Source organism: Schistocerca nitens, chromosome 10 (genome assembly GCF_023898315.1).
Source record: "Schistocerca nitens isolate TAMUIC-IGC-003100 chromosome 10, iqSchNite1.1, whole genome shotgun sequence".
Lineage (NCBI taxonomy): Eukaryota > Metazoa > Arthropoda > Insecta > Orthoptera > Acrididae > Schistocerca > Schistocerca nitens.
Genome location: NC_064623.1, coordinates 81,975,990 through 81,997,099, shown reverse-complemented (window position 1 = coordinate 81,997,099; position 21,110 = coordinate 81,975,990). Strand labels below are relative to the sequence as shown.

Sequence of the window (21,110 nt, the reverse complement as noted above, 5' to 3'; positions counted from 1 at the left end):
TTTTTCATGCAAGGAGGCTGTCAAAAAGTTAACATTAGACCTATTCTAAATTTATACCATTTATTAACTGTCTACATTTTGATAATACAAAAAAGAATAAAATAAGCAAAAAGAAATTGTTTATATTAATTTTTATCTTCATTGACTCTTTAGTTTCCTTATCCTGGTGTCTGCAGTAGCACTAATTTTAATCGTTGTCATCATCATCATCCTAACAGGTCAGTTTTGACTCTCATATCTCCGTTGTCAAAAATATTTGGCTGTTTCTTCCGAATACGTTGCAATTTCTGAGGTTGTGGGTACTTTGGGACACACAGCGGATTTCACTTATATCCTGATGTGAGACTGTTACAATGACATTTACTTCCAAACATATTGTTCTCTCATCAGCTGTGTAGAACCAGCAGATGACACAGCCCCAACGTTCCCATTATACCTCACAGTCAGCGTCGACAACATTGCTGCACAAAAACACATATGTACATCACTGGTCTCCATCTACACTTTTTGTGTCGCCTGTAAAAATGTATGTTATTGTTGAGCATTTGTACAATTTTAAAGTTAATTCAATTTCGAGTGCAAATTGATTCAGGCAAACTCCAGTTTAAAGATGGTACATGTTCGTAGAGATCCAAAGTTCACAGAATACATTCCCCCACACTCATATTAGGTCTCAGCCACGATGAGTACTGTTCCCCTCCAACTTTCTGTAATACTGTGCTTGAGCAACAGTGAAACATAGGAGGTATTATCCTCTAGGGTACAGGTCATACGAATCACAGCAACTGATACATAAATAAAAGATCACATTACTATCAGTCCAATTTTCGAACTTTTGCTTCTCCTGCAATCTAGTGATGTCTGTTCATGCTACCTCCCCCAACATATCTTTTTGCTGTAATTTATTCTAAAGACAACAATTAGGCTGCTTGATATGATTTATTTTGTTTGTTAAACATTTCAATTGGGTTAACTTTCCTTCTCATTTCATCTGAATGTCATTATTTTCTAAACCCGAGGAAAAAAAAGCTGGTAAAGATTTTCTCTGGTATTGTAATGTGTGCACAGTGATTGAATTTCTCATTTGCAATTCCTTGGTAAATCGTTACTTTTCATGGCCAAATATAATACTGACTTGGGTTCCGAATGATTTTTGGACGAAATTTTTCATCTTTTACTGTTACCTTTACTTAAAAAGCACCATAAATAACGGTGGTATGGTATAATACATTTATGAGAATTTTTATTACAGACCTGTTCAAATACAAAATCCGTTAATGGATTTTGGGACTCAGTAATCAAAGAGTCCATAGAAATACGGTTACATGACAACCTAATCAACCGCGACAGTGGCTACCATCTCAGCACAGCCTGGGAGCCTGCAATCAGGAAAATCAGAGAAGAACGTTCTGTTCCACCAAGGGCTGCAGACGGAGCAGGCAGAGACGGATGCCGGGACTTGAACCTCGCGCACGTCCCCCCCCCCCCCCCCCCCCAACCGGCTGATCCAGGCGCATCAGGCGATTCCGCGGGCGTGTGACTGGCCGGCAGCGGGAAGCGGAGAACGGTCCAGCAGAGAATTAAGCCCGCGACCAACGATATCCTGACACTTCACCTCAAGATGATGGAGACGCATTCCATCGAAACGTTGCTACGAGACGACGATGCTACTCGGCTGACAATCCGCGAAGACTTCATATAAGATCAACACTGTATTGAGCGCTATGGCATGTAGGGAAATTTCAAGACAATTCAAACACAAGTATTGTCACATTTTTTGTATGTATATTAAGCACTTACATGCCCACACTTGTGTAGAGACCATTCACAAAAGATCAACTGTCATTATCGCTTTGGTCAGCATCTAAATAGAATTCCACTGAAAACACAACAAAACTAGTGGTTTACTTTCACCTGGTTTGTTAACCATATGTAACAAGAAAGGTCATGTGTGTCGAATTGTGAGTAAAATCTACATTTATCTTTTAGCCAAGTTAAAATTTGCTACTTTTGGCAAAATACAATGGAGTTTACACAATGTCACCTGACTAGCATGTCGTGCAGACGCAACTGTGAGAGAATTCTGAAACATTGGTTCATTAATTTTATTAAGTCATGAACTGAGGAAAAGTAATTTCAATATATTACGAAAAAGCACATCCCCGGGTCAAAATAAAAACATGTAATGTCTTCACTTACGTTGTTTCGAAACTCACACGACTTTGTTTCATCAGCTATTGATGGCCCTTAAAAATTATTTCTTTCACCTAAAAAGTCTGTAGTTAGTGGAATAATATGGTAGATAATGAAGTTTTACGTAAAAACCAAAAGGCAAAATACACCAATCTTTGTGTGCTATCATTTTACAAAATCTCACTTTCATTTCTCAAACTTGTGAAACACGAGAACTTTTGTGGATATTCCATTCTGGCTTTATCGCTGGCAGTCAGACTGCAAATGAGTGTGATACATCGAATAAATTTTCTCGAGACTGGTGACAGACGTCGACCCAAGTTTAAAGAAAACTACAATATGTTGGCTAAATTTCATATGCAGCAACATATGTAACATGCAGCACCAAACGCAAAATCATAGAGACTCCGATTTTTCATTGCAAACTTTTCATAGCGTCTCACTTCAATGCAAATATCACATTAACTACAACCATTAGAACATGATGGGCACGTCGTCATGAAGCTGACATATTATGCCATAAGTAATGCAAAAATGATTGTTTTTAATTGAAGGTTTCTGTAAAACCGTCTGAGAAAGGAAAGCGTCTTGATTTTGTCATCGCAGCGTGTTGCCGATCAGCCGAAAGCACGTGTTGGCCTCCCCTTCTGAACAAACGAATGAATTTCCCGAGCGCTTTGGATGAAAACTTGTCACTGCGCATCGGACACCGTGTCGTGAGTGGACTATAGCTTCTTCCTTGCAGTTTTGATGCACAGCTGCTCTATAGAAAACAAACAATTTGATGCCATATTCAATGAGGTTTTAGTGTTGCAGCCAGATGGTCAATATTTCTTAAAATGCTTTACTGGATGTTTACATTTCAACCATCACCATCACTCTGCAAGAGAGGCGCTCTGCATCACGGTGTAGCTTGCTTGCCAGGTTTCGAGAGGGTGCGTTTCTGGATGAGGTATCGAATATATTGCTTCCCCCTACTTATACCTCCCGAGGAGATCACGAATGTAAAATTAGAGAGATTCGAGCGCGTACAGAGGCTTTCAGACAGTCGTTCTTCCCGCGAACCATACGCGACTGGAACAGAAAAGGGAGGTAATGACCGTGGCACGTAAAGTGCCCTCCGCCACACACTGTTGGGTGGCTTGCGGAGTATAAATGTAGATGTAGAATTTGAGCATCACACATGAATTCACTTTTTCCTTATTTGTTCAATGGCTGAGGTGAACTCAGGCACCTGCCACTGACACTAACAGCTGAGAAGGGGAATAAGCTGTCCTCAAAACCTAATGTTTAGATTCCACAATTGTGCAACTCGATTTTTCTTACAGTTATAAAACAAAGCCAGAATAGAAAGTCACATAGAATGTGTTAAGCTCATGTACCTTTACACTTAATATTTCTAAGCAATATTATTTTTTTTTTTACATTTCTTTACCTATTCTTTCACATGGATATTAGTTGGCTTCTATTGGTGGGTACACAATAGCACCTAAAATAATATTCAGCTAGTGGAAGAATGAGAAAAGCATGTAGGCTGCAGTAATTATTCGGAGATGATGAGGTTTGCACAAGATAGAGTAGGATGGAGAGCTGCATCAATTCTGTCTTCGGACTAAAGACGACAACAACAACAACAACAACAACAACAACAACTGCTACTGCTGGCTGCCAGAATGGGCTACGGAGAGGAGTTATTGCTGCCTATATTTGCAACACATTTAAGTTGCAGTGCTATGTAGTTGGAAAGAGAGGTTGTGTTAAAATATAAGTGAGATCATTCAATTAAAATTTGAACACAGCATCAGAGAAATGTATTGCACAAATGAAGTCATGAATCCATGCCAAGAATAGACTTGTGATAAAGAATTTTAGTGAGAAAAGTTTTAGTGGTAACTTGTAGTGCAGTATACTGTGCTTTACAGTAAATCATTGCGGGGAGCTGAATAAGTAAAATATTGCTGGTTATTTGAAACATCATTGCTCCTATATTAGAGCCTTCATTATTAAAATTCATTCAGGCTACAGACACTGATTTGTCTAGGAGCAACAATTAGACAAGATTTGCTATGGACCACAAGGAATGTCGTTAATGGCAAAGTGGGTAAGGGCGGAGGGAAGGATATTTAATCTTGGACCTTCCATTTTGCAATCTGGACACTCGGCTGCACAGTGAGGTATACAACTAACATTCCAGTTTAGGGGGAAGGATAGAATCAATACTAGAGTGTCTCTTGTGGCTGTGTCGCAGTTTTCCAATACACCAGCAACTGACTGCAGTCTGCCATTAGCTTTGAGCATGAACGAATCTACATTATCATTCCATAACCCATATTGTATCATGATCTTGCTATGACAACTGATTCAAATCATCTTGTGTCAAAATTACATGTGCAAATGAAGGTTGGTTATATCAAATATAATGTGAGAACTACAACATTATGTGTAAATGAAAGGAGATAATTTGTATTATAAGCCTAAACAATTTTTAAAAGACTATACCAAAGTGTACCTTACTGAAGTTTAACAGTGGTCACAACAATGTGAACACTGGCAACTTTTATTCTTCTTCTTCTTATTATTGTTATCATCATCCTACAGTGTAAGTATATCTGTCATTTCAGCCACACTCTAAAGTACTAAACAGCTTTATGGTTCTGTACATAGTGCAATGAAATTTCTGAGGTGTACCTCCACTTTCACTTATTCAGGCTGAATATTTGGTAAGACTAATCAGATTACAAAGGCATGTGGCTCACTTTATTTGTTTGAACACCACATTTTGCAAACAGTAACTGGTTGTGGTTTGCCTAGAGTGAACTTTTCAACTGTGGCTTTGCATCACGACCACTAACACATCTCTCTGTGGTAGAACCAATTGTCGACAGCACAGAAGGTGGGGGATCTAACAATGTCTATTAATGTTTTTACTCATAAGTGTACCTTTACTTTTTTCACGTATGAAGATAGTTTTGAGCTCTTGTCTAGGCTAAATTGTTCTGAAGGTCAGGTAGGATATTTTGCTTTTTTTTGTTTCCACAGGTTTTGAAAGATTGCCAGAGTAGGCCAATGCATAAAATGTTACAATTTAGACTAAACAGCATTACGGAGCTATCAATAAATAATAAATTTACAAACTGCTCACCTCCAACAACTTCAGGTTCATAACAAAGTATTTCAACTGCAACAGGTGTAAACATGCAGCCACATTTGCGCCTTGGGACACCAATGGGAACACTGAAAATGAAAATTAGTTTTCTGAGTAACTTTAACAAATTAACAAAAACATAGTACCATCTCTATTCTGGTACAAGAATTGCTATTATTGTAATGTGTTTTGTGGACAAAGTCTACTGAATGCCTTTAGCAGTTCCACAGACTCATTACTTCTTGTCAATTCTACCAAACTGCAACAGTTACTTGTCAATATGTAAACACAGCCCCTAATACTTGGGTATAAGAGTCTTGTCCTTTCTTTTTAACACTATTTCCTCCATGAGGAAACACAGCCCCTAATACTTGGGTATAAGAGTCTTGTCCTTTCTTTTTAACACTATTTCCTGCATGAGGAATGAATTAATAGGTTTGTGTACTTTTCCATGTGGCTACGCAGTACTAAAAATTTTACCTCTCATAACTTTACAATTTTCTCACGTGAATTTTCCTTTTGAAACAATTAATAAGTAACAATGATATCAAATTTATGTGTACACTGATAAAATATTACTTAATGTTTTCACTTACAATTTTCTTTAATAATGTTCTACTATAAACAGTATGTGTTCTTGTACTAGACAAGATTTTGTTTGTCATAGTGACCCTCTGGATAAGGTTAAAACATGAGCTTTAAAATCGTCCTGAAACCTAAAAATATTTGTGAAGAAGTTGCATTTTTTAATCTCCAAAGCACTCCACTTTCACAAAAAGTTGTACTTTTTTATCATGATAGTCCAATTAATGTGTATGTAAAACTGGTAGAAAAAGCTTTTTTCCCCCACTAGGTGGTTCCGTAGCATGTTAGGAATATGGTCCACAATTTTCAAACTTTAATTCCTGCTACAAATGTACAAGCAATCTCATTTCAACCAATGCACAAGGCCACGTCCTCTTCTTCTACACACCCCTCTCCTTGTCTGCGATTTTTTATTATGTCCTGTCATCAGAGGAGCATCTGAAGAACATAGAAGGCTGAGAGTTCATTTGCAATGCTATTAATTATGACTTATTAAAGAAATGCACGCACAATGGAACATAATACCCGAACAAAAGCTTTAATAGTCGCATTTGGAAGAGCTGCCCGAAGACGTCTTGCTCATCTATTGTTAAAATTTGCCTCATATCTCATCTACAGCTATACTCTGCAAATCACCATGAGGTGCATCCCATTGTACTTTCTCGGGATAATTTGTATGTATCATCAAGTCTTCCAGTTCAGTTCCTTCATTATTTCTGTGACACTCTCCTATGGATTAAACAAACCTGTGACCATTCATGCTGCCCTGCTCTGTATATGTTCATTGTCCCCTGTTAGTCCTATATGGTACGGGCCCACACATGTGAGCAATATTTTACAACAGGTCGCACACAATTTGTAAGAAATCTCTTTTGTAGATTGATTGCAATTCCCCCATATTCTACCAATAAACTGAAGCCTACCACCAGCTTTACTCACAACTGAGCCTATGTGGTCATTCCATCTCATATCCCAAATATTACCCTCACTTTTTTATACGAGTTGCCAGGAACAGTGTCCCATTGATATTTAGTCATAGGATACTATGTTTTTTAAGTGCACAGTTTTACATTTCTGAACACTTAAAACAAGCTGCCAATCTTTGCACCACTCTGAAATCTTGTCTAGATGTGACTGAATATTTATGCAGCTTCTTTCAGATAGTACTTCGTTATAGATAACAGCATCATCTGCAAAAAGCCTGATGTTACTATTAATATTATCTACAAGATCAATAATATATAGCATGAGTCCCAACACACTTCTCTGGGGTACACCCGAAATAACTTCTGCATCTGGCGATGACTCTCCATTGAAGGTAACATGCTGTGTCCTCCCCAACCAAAAAGTCCTCAAATCCAGTCACAAATTTCATTTGATACCTCATATAATCAAACTTTTGACAATAAGTGTAAATTTGGTACTGAGCAAAATGCTTTTCGGAAATCAAGAAATACTGCACCTATCCAATTACCTTGATCCAAAGCTAACAGTTGTCATGTGAGAAAAGTGCTAGTTGGGTATCACATGATCGATGTTTTTGGAATCCACGCTGGTTGGCATTGAGCAGGTCATTCAGTTCATGATACCTCATCATGTTTGAGCTCAGAATATGTTCTAAGAGTCTACAAAAAATTGATGTAGTTTTGTGGATCACTTCTACTACCCTTCTTGTAGAGGGGTGTGACCTGAGCTTTTTCCAAAGAATTGGACATGGCTTTTTGTTTGAGGAACCTACAACAGATTATAGTTAAGAGGGGCTAACTTAGCCATAAATTCAAAATAAAATCTGACAGGGATCAAACTGGAGATTTGTTCACATGTAACGACTTCAGATGTTTCTCAACACCACTAATACTTACTTCATTTATTTTTCGAGTGGTACAATGATTAAATTGGGGCACTTTCCTGCATTTTTCTTTGTAAAGGAACATTTGAAAATGGAGTTAAGCATTTCAGTTTTTGCTTTGCTACCCTCAAATTCAGTTCCTGTCTCATTCACAAGCAACTGGACACCAACTTCGGTGCCACTAACAGCCTTTACATATGACCAAAATTTCTTTTGATTCTGTAAAAGCTCACATGACAATATTCTGCTATGGCAGTCATTGAAGGCATCACACATTTTTCTCCTGACAGAAAAACACATTTCATTCAGCATCTATTTATCTACAGCCCAACACTTTGTTTTACACCTATTACACAGTAATAGCTGTTCCTTTACAGTGACTGTACACCACAGAGATCCCCCCCCTTCCCCCCCCCCCCCCCCCCCAATTATGGACTGTTCTACCGGGTACATATCTAACCAGAGTATGGTCAACCATTCCTTTAAACTTGAGCCATAGTTCCTCTACATGCTCCTGCTCCAGGCTGGAAGTTTCAAGTTCCTCATTAAGATGCTGATCTGATGTTCTATGATGATAACACTGCAAGAATCAGGATCCATACGAGACTAGGCTTTGATGCAAGTTGCTTGATTGAATATCAAAAGGGTATGCCACAAGGATCACACTAGAATAAAAAAAGCTACATGAATACTAAATGTACGGTTACGGCCAACTTAAGGTATTTGTTTATGGCATAAATTTTGATACAGTCTTCTTTTTGTATTTTATGATTTCATGTAAATTTCATTTTTCAGTGTGCAAGAAACATTTTCTGCTGAAGCATTGCAGATAAAAAGGTACAATATGCTACAGACTTTGCACACGCTGTACCACAACTTCCTATGACACAAAAATTTTCAAAGCACATTACTGCTGAATGTATTTAAATTTTTGTGGAATAAAAATTGCTATGTACCTTACAAACAAATTTTAAAAATCATAGTGAGAGTTCTAAGGCTGATATAAAAAAAACTGCTACACGGATTTGCTTATTAATTAATAACCTACCACACTGTGCAAGTAAAAAGTACAGTAACCTTTGAGAAAATCGCCCTCGTATGATAGTATGTATTCCATAAGTACTCTGCAAAGTGGTGAACAAATTATTTGATTTTAAAAATTCAGATTATAGCCAATAACACAAAGCCAACACATGGAAAATTTGGTTCAATTGTCTCTCAAACAACATACGTATAACTACGTACTTTTTTATCATCCCCACCAACAAATTTTCATTCAGGCTAAATCTATTATCTTTGAAGAAAGATGAAATCCTACTTGTTGTGTTATCAATTACAACTCTGTTAAAAATTTAATATCTGTAGCCAGCTATGCTATTGGAACAAGTGTTAAAACATTTGTGGACATTGACAGTTTGAAGTAAAACACATTGTTCACCTCAGCTCCTCCTACAGGTCACCATAATCTACACAATATAATCACTGCTGATCAGCAAAATTTTGGTACCAACTGCATCTGATATAAACCTATCAGAAACTATGATCTGCCTAAAAATTTAACTTTTTATTAAGCATTCACCTGGCATGGTGGCTGACCAGAATACTGGTTCACTAGAAGCCACAAAGTGTCTGACTTCAGACCAATACTCACTTGTTTGCAATCATTACTAACCACAGTTTTCAAAAACTACTTTATGTGAAGAGTTTCTCCATTATACTTGCTTGCAATGAAAACAGTGTTACCACCTAGCTACAGCTGAGTGCAGTGAAGTTGGCAAAAGAAGATCCCTAACAGCTGGCAAAGATGCTTCAACTGAAAAGTGCAAGTGACTACATGCAAATAATTATTACCTATAGAGCTATGACAGCAATGAGGCATCGCTGAAGAGGTGATTTTGTACGGGTGGCATGTAGTTTATCAAGGTAGACATGTGAGGCAGCTACTATAGGCTGACTGTGTTGAGAAAGCTGTTGGTACCTACTGATGCAATTTGGCTTCTATCAATACAGCATGCCTGTCAATCACACTGCAGAAGCTTCATAGAAAGAACAAATTGGTACTTGATAAATCTTGAACTTGTAGATCTTACTCTGACCCATAGACTCGGTATTAGAGAAACACGATGACTGCACTGTAACTTTTTTAAAATTCTGAATTTCAGCCTCTAGTCACTCAAGATGAACCGCTACCAAGTCACCATCAGATGATCTGTTTAAAAAGGGACATGGTAAAATACTAGGAGACTACCAGGCCATTAGAGGCACTCACAATGTGAGCATACCTGCTCTCTTATTTTTGGAACTTAATATTTATTCCAGGCCTGTTTAGTGATTGAGTTATTTCTAATGCCTATCAACAAACATTGGCATATCATTGCTGTTATGCACAAATACACAAAGCAAAGTATAAATTGAGTAACATAATGCAATGACAAAAAATACTACAAAGCACTAAAACTACTGTCACACAGCATTTCCCCTTCCTCCAGAAATACACTATTTCGGGTTTTTATATTACCCAAAGATCCATTTACATGGAAAAACACACATGAGCTATGACAGAGAAGGGAACAAAAATTGTGCTACTGCTGAACAAAGGAATGGGATTTTTAGCAAACTGAATACAGGAAGAAGTTTTAGGGTTTGCTGCTGGTTGCTGCCAACTACAATCTGCAATATTTTCACTGGGTACCTCCAGTCATCTTTAGGTGGTCCACCGAAGGCTGGAACAGCTTCCCCTGTCCCACAATTTACTAGCACGCTGTGTGTATTCCGCGCATGTATCAACAATATTGTGAGAAGGAAAGTTGCTGCTCACCATATACTGGAGATGCTAAGTCGCAAAAGGCACAACAAAAAGACCTTAACACTTAAAGCTTTCAGCCAATGGCCTTCATCGTCAACAACAACAACAACAACAACACCCCCCCCCCCCCCACACACACGACTGGAATCTCAGGCAACTGAGACCACACTGCCCATGCATGTTTTAAGATAGTGATAGAACACTGACAATAATAACAGGGGGACAGGTCCCTCAACGGCTGAACTGTGCAAATCAAGTTTTCACAAATATCTGTGTCTCCTGGATACCAGACTCAAAAGGTAGGCAACAATACTGTGAGAGACCACAAACACACAGGTGCATCACTTGCCAGGCATCCTCTCAGTTACGACCAGCCGTGTAGAGATGGTGCACACTATCTGAGATCACTTTAACCTGCTTCCGCTGCCACTCTCTGAACTATAGCAGGAATAAGTTTTCTTTTACTGTAGATGCTTGGGCAGAATTAATAATGACATTCAGTTACATCCCAACACTGGTGACAAGGAAAAAGTTTACAGATTGTTAACCAAAATCTTCATCATTATCAACACCGGTAACAAGGAAAAGTGAAAAATTTCGACCAGTACACAACACTGGCAACAAGATCAAGTCAAGATTAATGATACTTTCATCAGTTCCCAACACTGCCAATGAATCAGACAAACCCACATTATTATTCTTGTCAACAAGGGTGATGAGCAAAATGATATGTAGTACCACGTTTTTTATGACTTTTAATCATGTAGCACAAATGTTTATATATAACGGAGCAAGTGATTTATATGGCTCAAAGGCCCCTTACGACCGCAAGAGACAAATTATCTCTGGCTCATAATATAAAGACTCTGTGGATATATATAATGTGGAACATCACATGTACAATGGACTTACTGCCGATTTAGAAATGCGGAGAATAGGATCACAGTGGAAATGTAATTACTATCACTCTTGTAAGCTGCCATCTTGAACACAGAATTAAATTTAATTAACTGTGATAACATTTCATCTCTTACAAGAGGATGATGTATACTGGAATGTAGCTACGAAAATCATTCATAGGAAATTACAATTCCATGAATGGAAAAGGTACATTCAATTCTTTGGTTAAATAAATTTCTTCCTTGTCTGTGGCTTGGAACATTATTTGGTGTGTTGTAGCTCGTAGGGATCTTTGTATCCTGGGAAATCAGTACAGCCTGCACAATGGTTGTTTATACTCAATTTTAAGTGATTAAAATTCTGGGTTTTATCAAAATTGATACATAACTTGGACACTAAGTCCCATACTGCAGAGTGAGTACAGCCGCTGGGAGAGGCTTAATAACCCAGAGCTTGTTTCCACAAAGAGAGGACTAGTGGTGATGCCAGAGTAACACCACCTGCTGACAGAGATGACAACACAGAGATCATCGGAGGGAATGTAAGAACTAGCTGTTTGAGGTACAAGGACTGCAGCCTTGGCAGCAGTGACAGCGGCCTCACTTCCTGTCAGACCGACATGACCAGGGACACACACAAACAACATATTGGCTCTATCAAAAGTGAGCAAGTGACAGCTTTCCTGCACCCATTGCACTAAGGGATGGACCGTGTACAGCACACAGAGGCTTTGTAGGGGCCTGAGAGAGTCTGAGCAGATGATGCAATTGAAAAGCGTGTGTCGTCGGATGTACTGCATGGCCTGATTCAAGGCGAAGATCTCTGCTGTAAATACTGAGCAGTGTTCTGGAAGCCCATATTGAAAAACGTTGGCGCCAATGATGAAGGCACACCTGACACCACAGTCAGTCCCAGAGCCATCAGTATACTATTGTGAAGTTCCATGCAAAGTTCGTGAAACTGAAGGCAATATAGCGAGGCTGGAGTAGTGTCGTTAGGAAGCAAATGAAGGCCAAGGTGAACACAGGCCACCGCACGAAGCTACGGTGGTGAAGGATTCACACCCACTGGGAAAGTTGCAGGTAGTGTGAAGTTAAACTGCTGGAGCAAGAGCCGAAAGTGAATGCCAGGAAGTAACAGAGGACAAGGATGAGCCCCATACTAAACATCAAAGGAGTCATCGAAGGAGACATAGGATAGGTGGCCACGCATGGCAGAAAAACAGCACGCATATCTGCAGAGGAGAGAATGATGTCAGTAGGACAGCGGTAGTTCGGCAGTTTATGCCTACAGACTCTCAGTCAGGTTAGTGTAAAAGGTGCCAGTTGCCAAATGGATGCCGTGATGGTGGATTTTATTGAGATGGCTTAAGAGAGATGGACACGCAGATGCATAAATGAAACACCGATAGTCTAGTTTCGAACAGATAAGGGACCGGTACAAACAAAGGAGGGTGGTTCGATCTGCACCCCAGGAAGTACCATTGAGAGACCGCATACAGCAGTCTGCCAGGTAAGACATGTGAGAGGACATATAGACGGCTGAAGAAACCAACTGAGCCACCAGAAATTCATACACATGGTTTTGTCATGTGGAGGAAGGGGGGGGGGGGGGGAGAGGATGACTGATACATCACATCGTTGAAGACACCACTCAATGAGACAAGTCTGTGGAGAACTGCAATATATGGCAAAACCATCATCAACAAAAAGGCAGCTGGAGATATCCGGAGAGAGAGAGGGGGTGGGTGGTAGGCCATTATAGAGTTAATGGCAAATGGCAATAGCAAAGAGGACGACACTCAGGACGGAACCCTGAGGCACACCATTTTCCTGGATAAAGGTGTCCAACAAGGCAGAACCCAGATGTACCTTGAAAACTCCATTTTTTAAAAATTCCTGAAGGAAACGGGGTAGGCAGCCATCGAAGCCCCACATGTAGAGTGTATGGAGGATACCAGTCCTCCAGCTGGTGTCTTCAGACTTTCTCCAAATCGAAAAACATGGCCACAGCTGGGACTTCCATAGAAAACCACTCATGACATGGGTAGATAAAGTGACAAGATGGTCAACTGCAGAACAGTGAGCTCGAAATCCACACTGTGCAGTAGTTGGGCAATTCCATGTCAAATCAACAAGTGCTACAACCTGACCCTCTCAGATTTTTTTGAAATTAAGTACGCATATACTACTCATAAATCATGACACAACTTTTTTACATTTTTATGATGAAAAGTTACCGAGTAATGGACCTTCAAAAATTGAAAAGATGACAAATTTTTGACTTGTGGAAAAATGTTGTTTTCTTTACAACTTGTGCTCTAATTAAGCTAGAACAATAAAATTTACTTCATTGGAAAGCTCTTTTTAGAGCTTTTATATGATACCAAACATCATTACTTTAATATATAGATACACATTGTTTATAAAAACATTATTGAATTTATCGAATTTTGAAAAACTGTATTTTTAAAATTCTCAAAAAAAAAAAAAAAAAAAAAAAAAAAAAAAAAAAAGTGAAAGATACACTTTACATCTACATATTCTGAAAGTTTCAACTTGGGATGAGCATGGGATCACTATCAAAAGCAATTTTACATTAAGGGTGGTGCTTTAAAAATTCCTAAAAACTAAATTATCTTAGATATTAGGCCTACTTCTCACCAGCTGTATGTTGCTGTAAAATGTGGAAATTAAAAATAACTTATAATTGACAAAATAACATATGTTTTATGCTTCTGTAATTAATAAATAAAAAAACCCACAGAAAAATGAACACCTGAGATCAGACCTAAATTCAGTTAGTAATTACTATTATTTACAAATAGGCATCCTATTAGTGCACTTCTTCATACTGCGAACTAATCAGTCTGTTGCACATCAACATTTCTGCACTGGATAACTTATATGTTCACCCTGTAGCAGTCTCAGGGTTCACGATTGCCACTACTTCCCTACTGCTTATGGAAAGTGTGTCTGGATGACTCGGGAATGTAAAAGATGGTGATGGTCCATGTTGATGTAAGAAACTAACTGTGATTTTATCCTTCTCCTGATTTTTTTCAAGTACACAGGTTAACCACCAGTGTCCATTATACTCACAAGCAACATATCCTTTTATGTCTTTGAACAGTATTGTATCACCGTCAAACTGTCACCAGTTCAATTTTACTATCATCAGAGTTTGAATACACTTTTGTTATTATTTTATCCCTTCTAAAAGGAATAAAAGTGTGAAGTTTTTGTGTCCCTACAATTTTGCAGCATTTCTCAAATCTCTCCATATGTTTCATTTCTTCATTTTTGTGATCTTCTTTAGTAGCATACTTGAAGTTCATTCCTTCTATGTTATCCTTGCCAAACATATAAAGTTGTTTTGGTGTCATTATTTGATCACTGTATGGCCTTTGCAGACTTGCTCGAGCTGCAAGTCGTTTAACTGTTCCACCAACACCATCACTAGCTCCCTTCCCATGCAAGGTGGCTGAAAAATGCCATTCAGCTTCAGTTTAGAAATCTTCATGACGGCACAGGTTGATAAAGTTCTTGCTATTTTTATAATGAGCTGCTGCTCCATCAGAGAAATAATATATTTTTCTTGGTTTTCTACCGAATTTAACAGCCAAGAAGACCATCAAGTACGATTGGAACAAATGCACAGCAACAGTGTCATATGTTAGGCATTCTGATATGATTACAAGACTTGTGCGCTCGAGTTTGTTCCCATCCTTGTAATAAGCAACAATGGGATGAATCGTTGCTTGCATGTTTGTCCAGTGATAGCCTTGAACTTTGTCCTGGATGACAAAGGAGTAATTCTCAGAAAAGTCACAGATCGCTAAGACCTCGCCTTCTTTAAGTTCATTTCTCAGTCTCTTTTGGAAGGTTGATCGTTGATTAGCAACAAATGAATGTTGTGTAAGCAATTTTAATTTATCAAAATCAATAAAGTTTTCAGATGATTTTATGATTGTTTCTAGAGATGTGTGATCAACGGAAACCCACTGATGATAAGTTATATTATCAATATCATTAGTATTCAACAAATCTTGTAAATATGTCTTAAATGTTTCTGGGCCAGGGCAGAATTTACATTCACCAAAATGACAAGCAGGTAATGATGGATTACAAACAACTCTTGCAATGCAGTCTTTGTAAGTTTTTATTGGATTATCTTCATCCTTTGTCAGCTGAGGATTGTCACATCCAGTCAGCATCAGTTTGAAGTTTTGATGGGTAGTACACACACAGACACCATGTGTACCACTACTTCCAGCTAAAACACAATTTTTGGGACATAGGTCTGCAAACTTCGAAAATCCAATGTGGAGCTCTGGATGGTTGTCTTTAAAGTTCGCGTAAATTTCTTTCAAATTGCTTAAAACTAGCTGTTTTTGTACTTGCAGTTTTTCTACATTATTTCTCAAAAGCACAAAATCTTTTTTCCCCAGCATTGCCCTGCTTATCTCATCAGAACAATAAAAGTTTCTAGCAAAACCAGCAGTTGTTTGATCAAGAGTCTTGCCAGGTTTTGGGTTTGGTGAAGACAAAATTCCATTGGCCTTCACCAAATCTTTTACTCTTCGAGCCATGTAATTTGTTATGTTAAATTCATCTTGAAGCTTCTAAACACTCCTGCTTTTAGGTAAAATGGTAAGAATTTCCATCTGTTTACTTCGAGATGTACATGTACGAAATTTATCTTTCAGCTGACTGATCATCTCAAATTCTGCATGATCATGTACCTCCTTTTTTGGAAGGAAGCAATAATACCTTTGTTTGAATTGTTGAAGTTAATTTAATTTGTTTTTCCTTAGGATATTTTGCTTCACACAGTCGTTTCTTCTTAATTGGCAATTCCCCAATGGACTGCAAAGAAACATTCAATCTTTCTAAGGCCTCACTTGCTGCAATGTCTTGTACGTCACTATCACATAAAACCTTTTCACTTTCTTGTTTCACCACAGAATACAGTAGATCATCCTCATTTTCTATGCTAGACGTATCACAAATTTTTAAACGTGCAAGTTTTTAAGGCAGTTGTTACACACTTTTTGATTTAAAGTTAAGAAAGGTTTTCTTGCTATCATCCATTGTGAAACAGGCCATAAGTTTTTCTTGTGGTTATTGTGGCCCTTTTCATTAAATGGATTACAGCACAAAGCTGAAATTTTAGGCATTTTATAATTCTCAAGTGAACAAACTAATTTAAAAAAAATGTTTTTGAAGTTGAATGCCCAAGCTTCCTACATTGAATACTACACAATATTACTTCTCTATTCTTTCACTTCCTGTGAAAAAATATTTCATTATGTTAATAGTATGCAAACATTAACTGGTTGTAGGCATACAAACTTACAGACTCTTGTGAGGTTTGTACAAAAGTACCTTCAAGCTATTTTCAAAACACATTTCAATCACATAATTTCACTACAGTTGCCTCACAACAAAGGAATGTGTGGGTCACTTTCAATAATAGATGAAAATTGCTGACAATATTAACCAGAGATAAAATACTGAATAGATTGCAGATAGTAACACCAAAGAATCATTTTATATATAATCTTTAAAATGAGAGATAGCTTCCTCCCCCCCTGGTTTTACAGCTATTAATAAATAGTTAGCACTAAAGTTTAATAAGCAGTTATTCGTTTCACAAGTACAATTTGTGGACCATGTTAAAAAATCTAACACTGTAATATTTTCATGTGTAGCAAAATAATAGAAATTCACCTATCTGACTGTGATTTTGGAGAATCGTGGTAAACATAAAATTGCTTTTGATAGGGATCCTATGCTCATCCCAAGTTGAAACTTTCAGAATATGTAGATGTAAAGTGTATCTTTCACATATATTTTTTTGAGAATTTTAAAAATACAGTTTTTCGAAATTCGATAAATTCAACAATGTTGTTTTTATAAACAATGTGTAGCCTATCTATATATTAAACTAATGATGTTTGGTATCATATAAAAGCTCTTTAAAAGAGCTTTCCAATGAAGTAAATTTTATTGTTCTAGCTTAATTAGAACACGAGTTATAAAGAAAACAACATTGTCCCGCGAGTCAAAAATTTGTCATTTTTTCAATTTTTGAAAGTCCATTACTCGGTAACTTTTTATCAGAAAAATGTGAAAAAATTAATTTGTGGTACTATTTATGAGTACTATAGGCATACCTAATTTCATTTAAATGCAAGAGGGTAAGGTTGAAAACAATGGTTTCATTTGTTGATTTGACGTGGAATGACCCAGTTAGTAAATTGCTTGACTCAAGCCACCATACCAGCCGGGCATTAACCATAAGTCCCATAACCTTGAAAACACAGCTGGTGAGAAAAATGGAACTACAGCTAGAAGGAAGGTGTTTGTCCTTACTGGGCTTAGGTATGGGTATGACAGTGACTTCACACCAGCATCTGCGAAACATGCCCACTGCCCAGATGCGGTTGTACCTATGACGCAGAAAAGTGCTAGCCCGCGAGAGATAGGTGCTGCAACATCTGAAAGTGAACATCGTCTGGCCATGGGTTGGTGGGTTGGGATGAAGTGAGACCATCAGCTAGCTCCTTCATAGTAAAGGCGGCATTGCAGCACTCATGATTCTGAAAAGAGAATCATACCACCCGAGCCTCCTCCACTCATTTCCAATGGAGGATAGCAGAGTGATAGTGGGAGGAGCTCGAAATCTCTGCAAAATGGTGGCCCAAGGTATTGGAGATAGCAATACGGTCCACGATATCGTCTGCTACTGTCAGACCAGAAATTGAGGAATGGATCTTAGTACCAGAGAGCCATCGGAGGTTGGCCCACACAACAGAAGAGGGAGTGGAACTGTTAAAAGAACTAGTGAATGAAACACAGCTAGCTTTTCTTGTTATCCCGAAGAACACAATGACACTGTGCACGCATCTGTTTATAATGAATGCAGTTTGCCATCGTAGGATGACGGTTAAAAATGGGGAGAGCACGTCTACGTGCGCGAATTGTGCCGCGGCATGCCTCAGTCTACCAAGTGACCACGACACGGCGTGCTAAGGAAGAGTGTGAGGAATGGAACGTTCTGCGGAGTAAGCTGCCATTTGGGTGGTGTAGGAATCAGCAAACAGATAGCACATTGGAAATGGTTGAGTCTGAAAGGAATGTGGGTGCTCCTGTGTTACGGCAGAAGAGGTTAAGTTGATTAAGAAGGTCAGCCAAATGAGCACCTTTCTGACAGACTCTGGGAGAACCACAAAGAGGATGGTGTGCATTAAAGTCACCAAGCAGCAGAAAGGGGTGAAGTAGCTGCCCAACAAGCTGGAGGAAGTCTGCCCTGGTAGAATCGAATGACGGAGGGAAGTAAACGGTACAAAGGGAAAAGGTCAACTAAGGAGGGACTGCAACAGCTTGAAGGCGGGTGGTTAGGGAAATGGGTTGATTATGAATGTCATCCCGTAGGAGCAGCATGACACCCCATGAGATACAATGCTGACCTCGGGGGGAATGTCAAAACAGACCGGGAAGAAATGTGAGAGCTCAAAGCGGCCGTGAGGACACAACCTAAGTTTCCTGAAGGCAGATAACAAGTGGATGCTGCGATTCTAAGAGCAGCCATAAATCCTCCTTGTTGAATCAAAGGCTGTGAATGTTCCATTGGAGGAGGGTCATGACAAGGAAAAAGCGAAGGGGGTGTCACTTTGATAGCTGCTGAGTGCCAGGCTTCGAAGACTTGCTGCTACAGGGCACAGAGGCAAGAGGATCCTTCTCCACAAGGTCTACAGAAGCGTTGGCAGTCTTCGTCTGTCGGCCTGCAGAGTCCAAGGCAGAAAAATGGTTGGTGATGCGCACCAGTGACACAGACATCGTCTGGGCAAGGGTATCACATGGGACACCGTCGAAGAGGATCTTTGAGTTGGTGAAGGAGAAGACAGTTTGCCTTTGTTTGACTTCTTCGAGGCTTTCCAGTTAACAGAGAAAGACTTAGATGTTGGTTGGCTGGAGGGACAGAGGATGTCTTGACTGGAGTGTTCCTTCTGTCCTTTCTGGCCTGCCGGTTGTGAAGCTAGTGACTTCACCCTGTGAGGCAAAAATTTGGCAGCATGTTGCACAGCTGGAGGAGGAGAAGGGGATGCCTACCATGATGCTGGGTGATTTCACAAGCACAGTGGTATATTTGAGGTTGCATGTCTGCATGACCCTGTCCTTCGTGGAGCTAGATGTTGCAAGAACAGTGCTGTAGCTGCCAGATGGTACAATGCAGGGTTTCCGACTAGCCAACAACTTGCGAGCGACCGGTTAAGACACTTTTTCCTTCACACGCATCTCCTGGACAGCTCACTTATAGAGAAACACAGGACAATCATGGGAGGAGGCAGCATGACTGCCACTGCAGTTGATGCAGTGGGTAGGAGGCAGACAATCGCCTTTGTGAGCATTTGCATCACAGGTTAGATATTTGGCTGGGTGTTGACAGGACTCTCGAGTTCTGTTGTAATGATGACACTGGTAGGGGCCAATTGTGTTTGGAATATAAGGTCTGACTGTGATAACATCATAACCTGCTTTGATCTTTAACGGAAGAACCACTCTATCAAAAGTGAGAAAAAGAGTGCATGTGTATACTAAGGAGGCATCTACTTTTTTCATCACTCCCATGGACGGCAACACACCTTGATCAGAGAGGTATGTTAGGGTTTCTGCCTCGGTTGGACCATGGAGCAGCCTAGTGTAAATAACACCACGGGAAGAATTCAATGTTTGATGGGCCTTGACATGAACAGGATGGCCATGGACGTGCGAAGCTGCAAGAGAATCAGAACTAGTTTCCAGAAGAGCAGGATTTCACAGGGCCAGCAATTGGATCAATACCGTTCAGAATAATGAACGGATTTACTGTAGAGAAGGACTGACTGTCTTCAGTATGTGAAACCACGAGGAACCTTGGTGCTGCTTGGGGAGTCTTTGAATCATTAGCCTCATTCTGTTTACGTTTCATAGCCATTACCTGTGAAGATCATTGGGTCATTGGGAGAAAATCCCCCATGATTGCCAGCATCTCCAATGGTGTGCTCCTCACATCTGGGAGGAGGGGGGCCTTGAGAAGGCAGCGCACCCACCTTAGGTGATTGTTCACACCTCAGGTCACACCTCCCAAACACCCCCAGGGACCAATTGGAAATTTGGGAAGGTAGCAGCTCCAGTAATCACCCTTCCATGGGCATGGCCTGTGCCAGGGGGTATGTGCGAATCCTACCTGTCAACCTGGGGCTTGGAATTACATGTTACCCAGTCACCTGTTATGCGTCAGACGTGTGGGCCGGCCTTCAGGAGCACACAGGGAGGAAGAAGAAAAAGAGGAACCTCAAACAACCAAGCAGAGGAAGGAAAGGAGAAGCTGAACGAAGAAAGAAAAATGGAACAAAAACCAGTGATTAGTATTCTGATACTCACTACCAAAAATGCAGAATACATTTCCAAACACAGCCCAGACATTTTTCCCAAGGGAGGAGAAAAAGAACAGCAACTGGATAGACGTGCAGCACGGAAGGGAAAAGGTGCTGCAAAGGCTGCCCATGGTAGCCAAGCACATTCCGTGGATGAATATCAGGAAAGCCAAAGTGTATACAACCGCCACAGAAGCAGGGTGCTAAT

General features: G+C 39.5%; 1 protein-coding gene across 1 annotated transcript in view; it reads right to left on the bottom strand.

Moving 5' to 3' along the window:
* LOC126210088 (eukaryotic translation initiation factor 3 subunit F) overlaps positions 1-21,110 on the bottom strand; it is a 53,395-nt gene that overhangs the window by 29,519 nt on the left and 2,766 nt on the right. Inside the window, exon 4 of the mRNA XM_049939214.1 lies at positions 5,336-5,427. Within this exon, the coding sequence (XP_049795171.1) occupies positions 5,336-5,427 (92 nt within the window). The remainder of the gene's footprint in view (positions 1-5,335; positions 5,428-21,110) is intronic.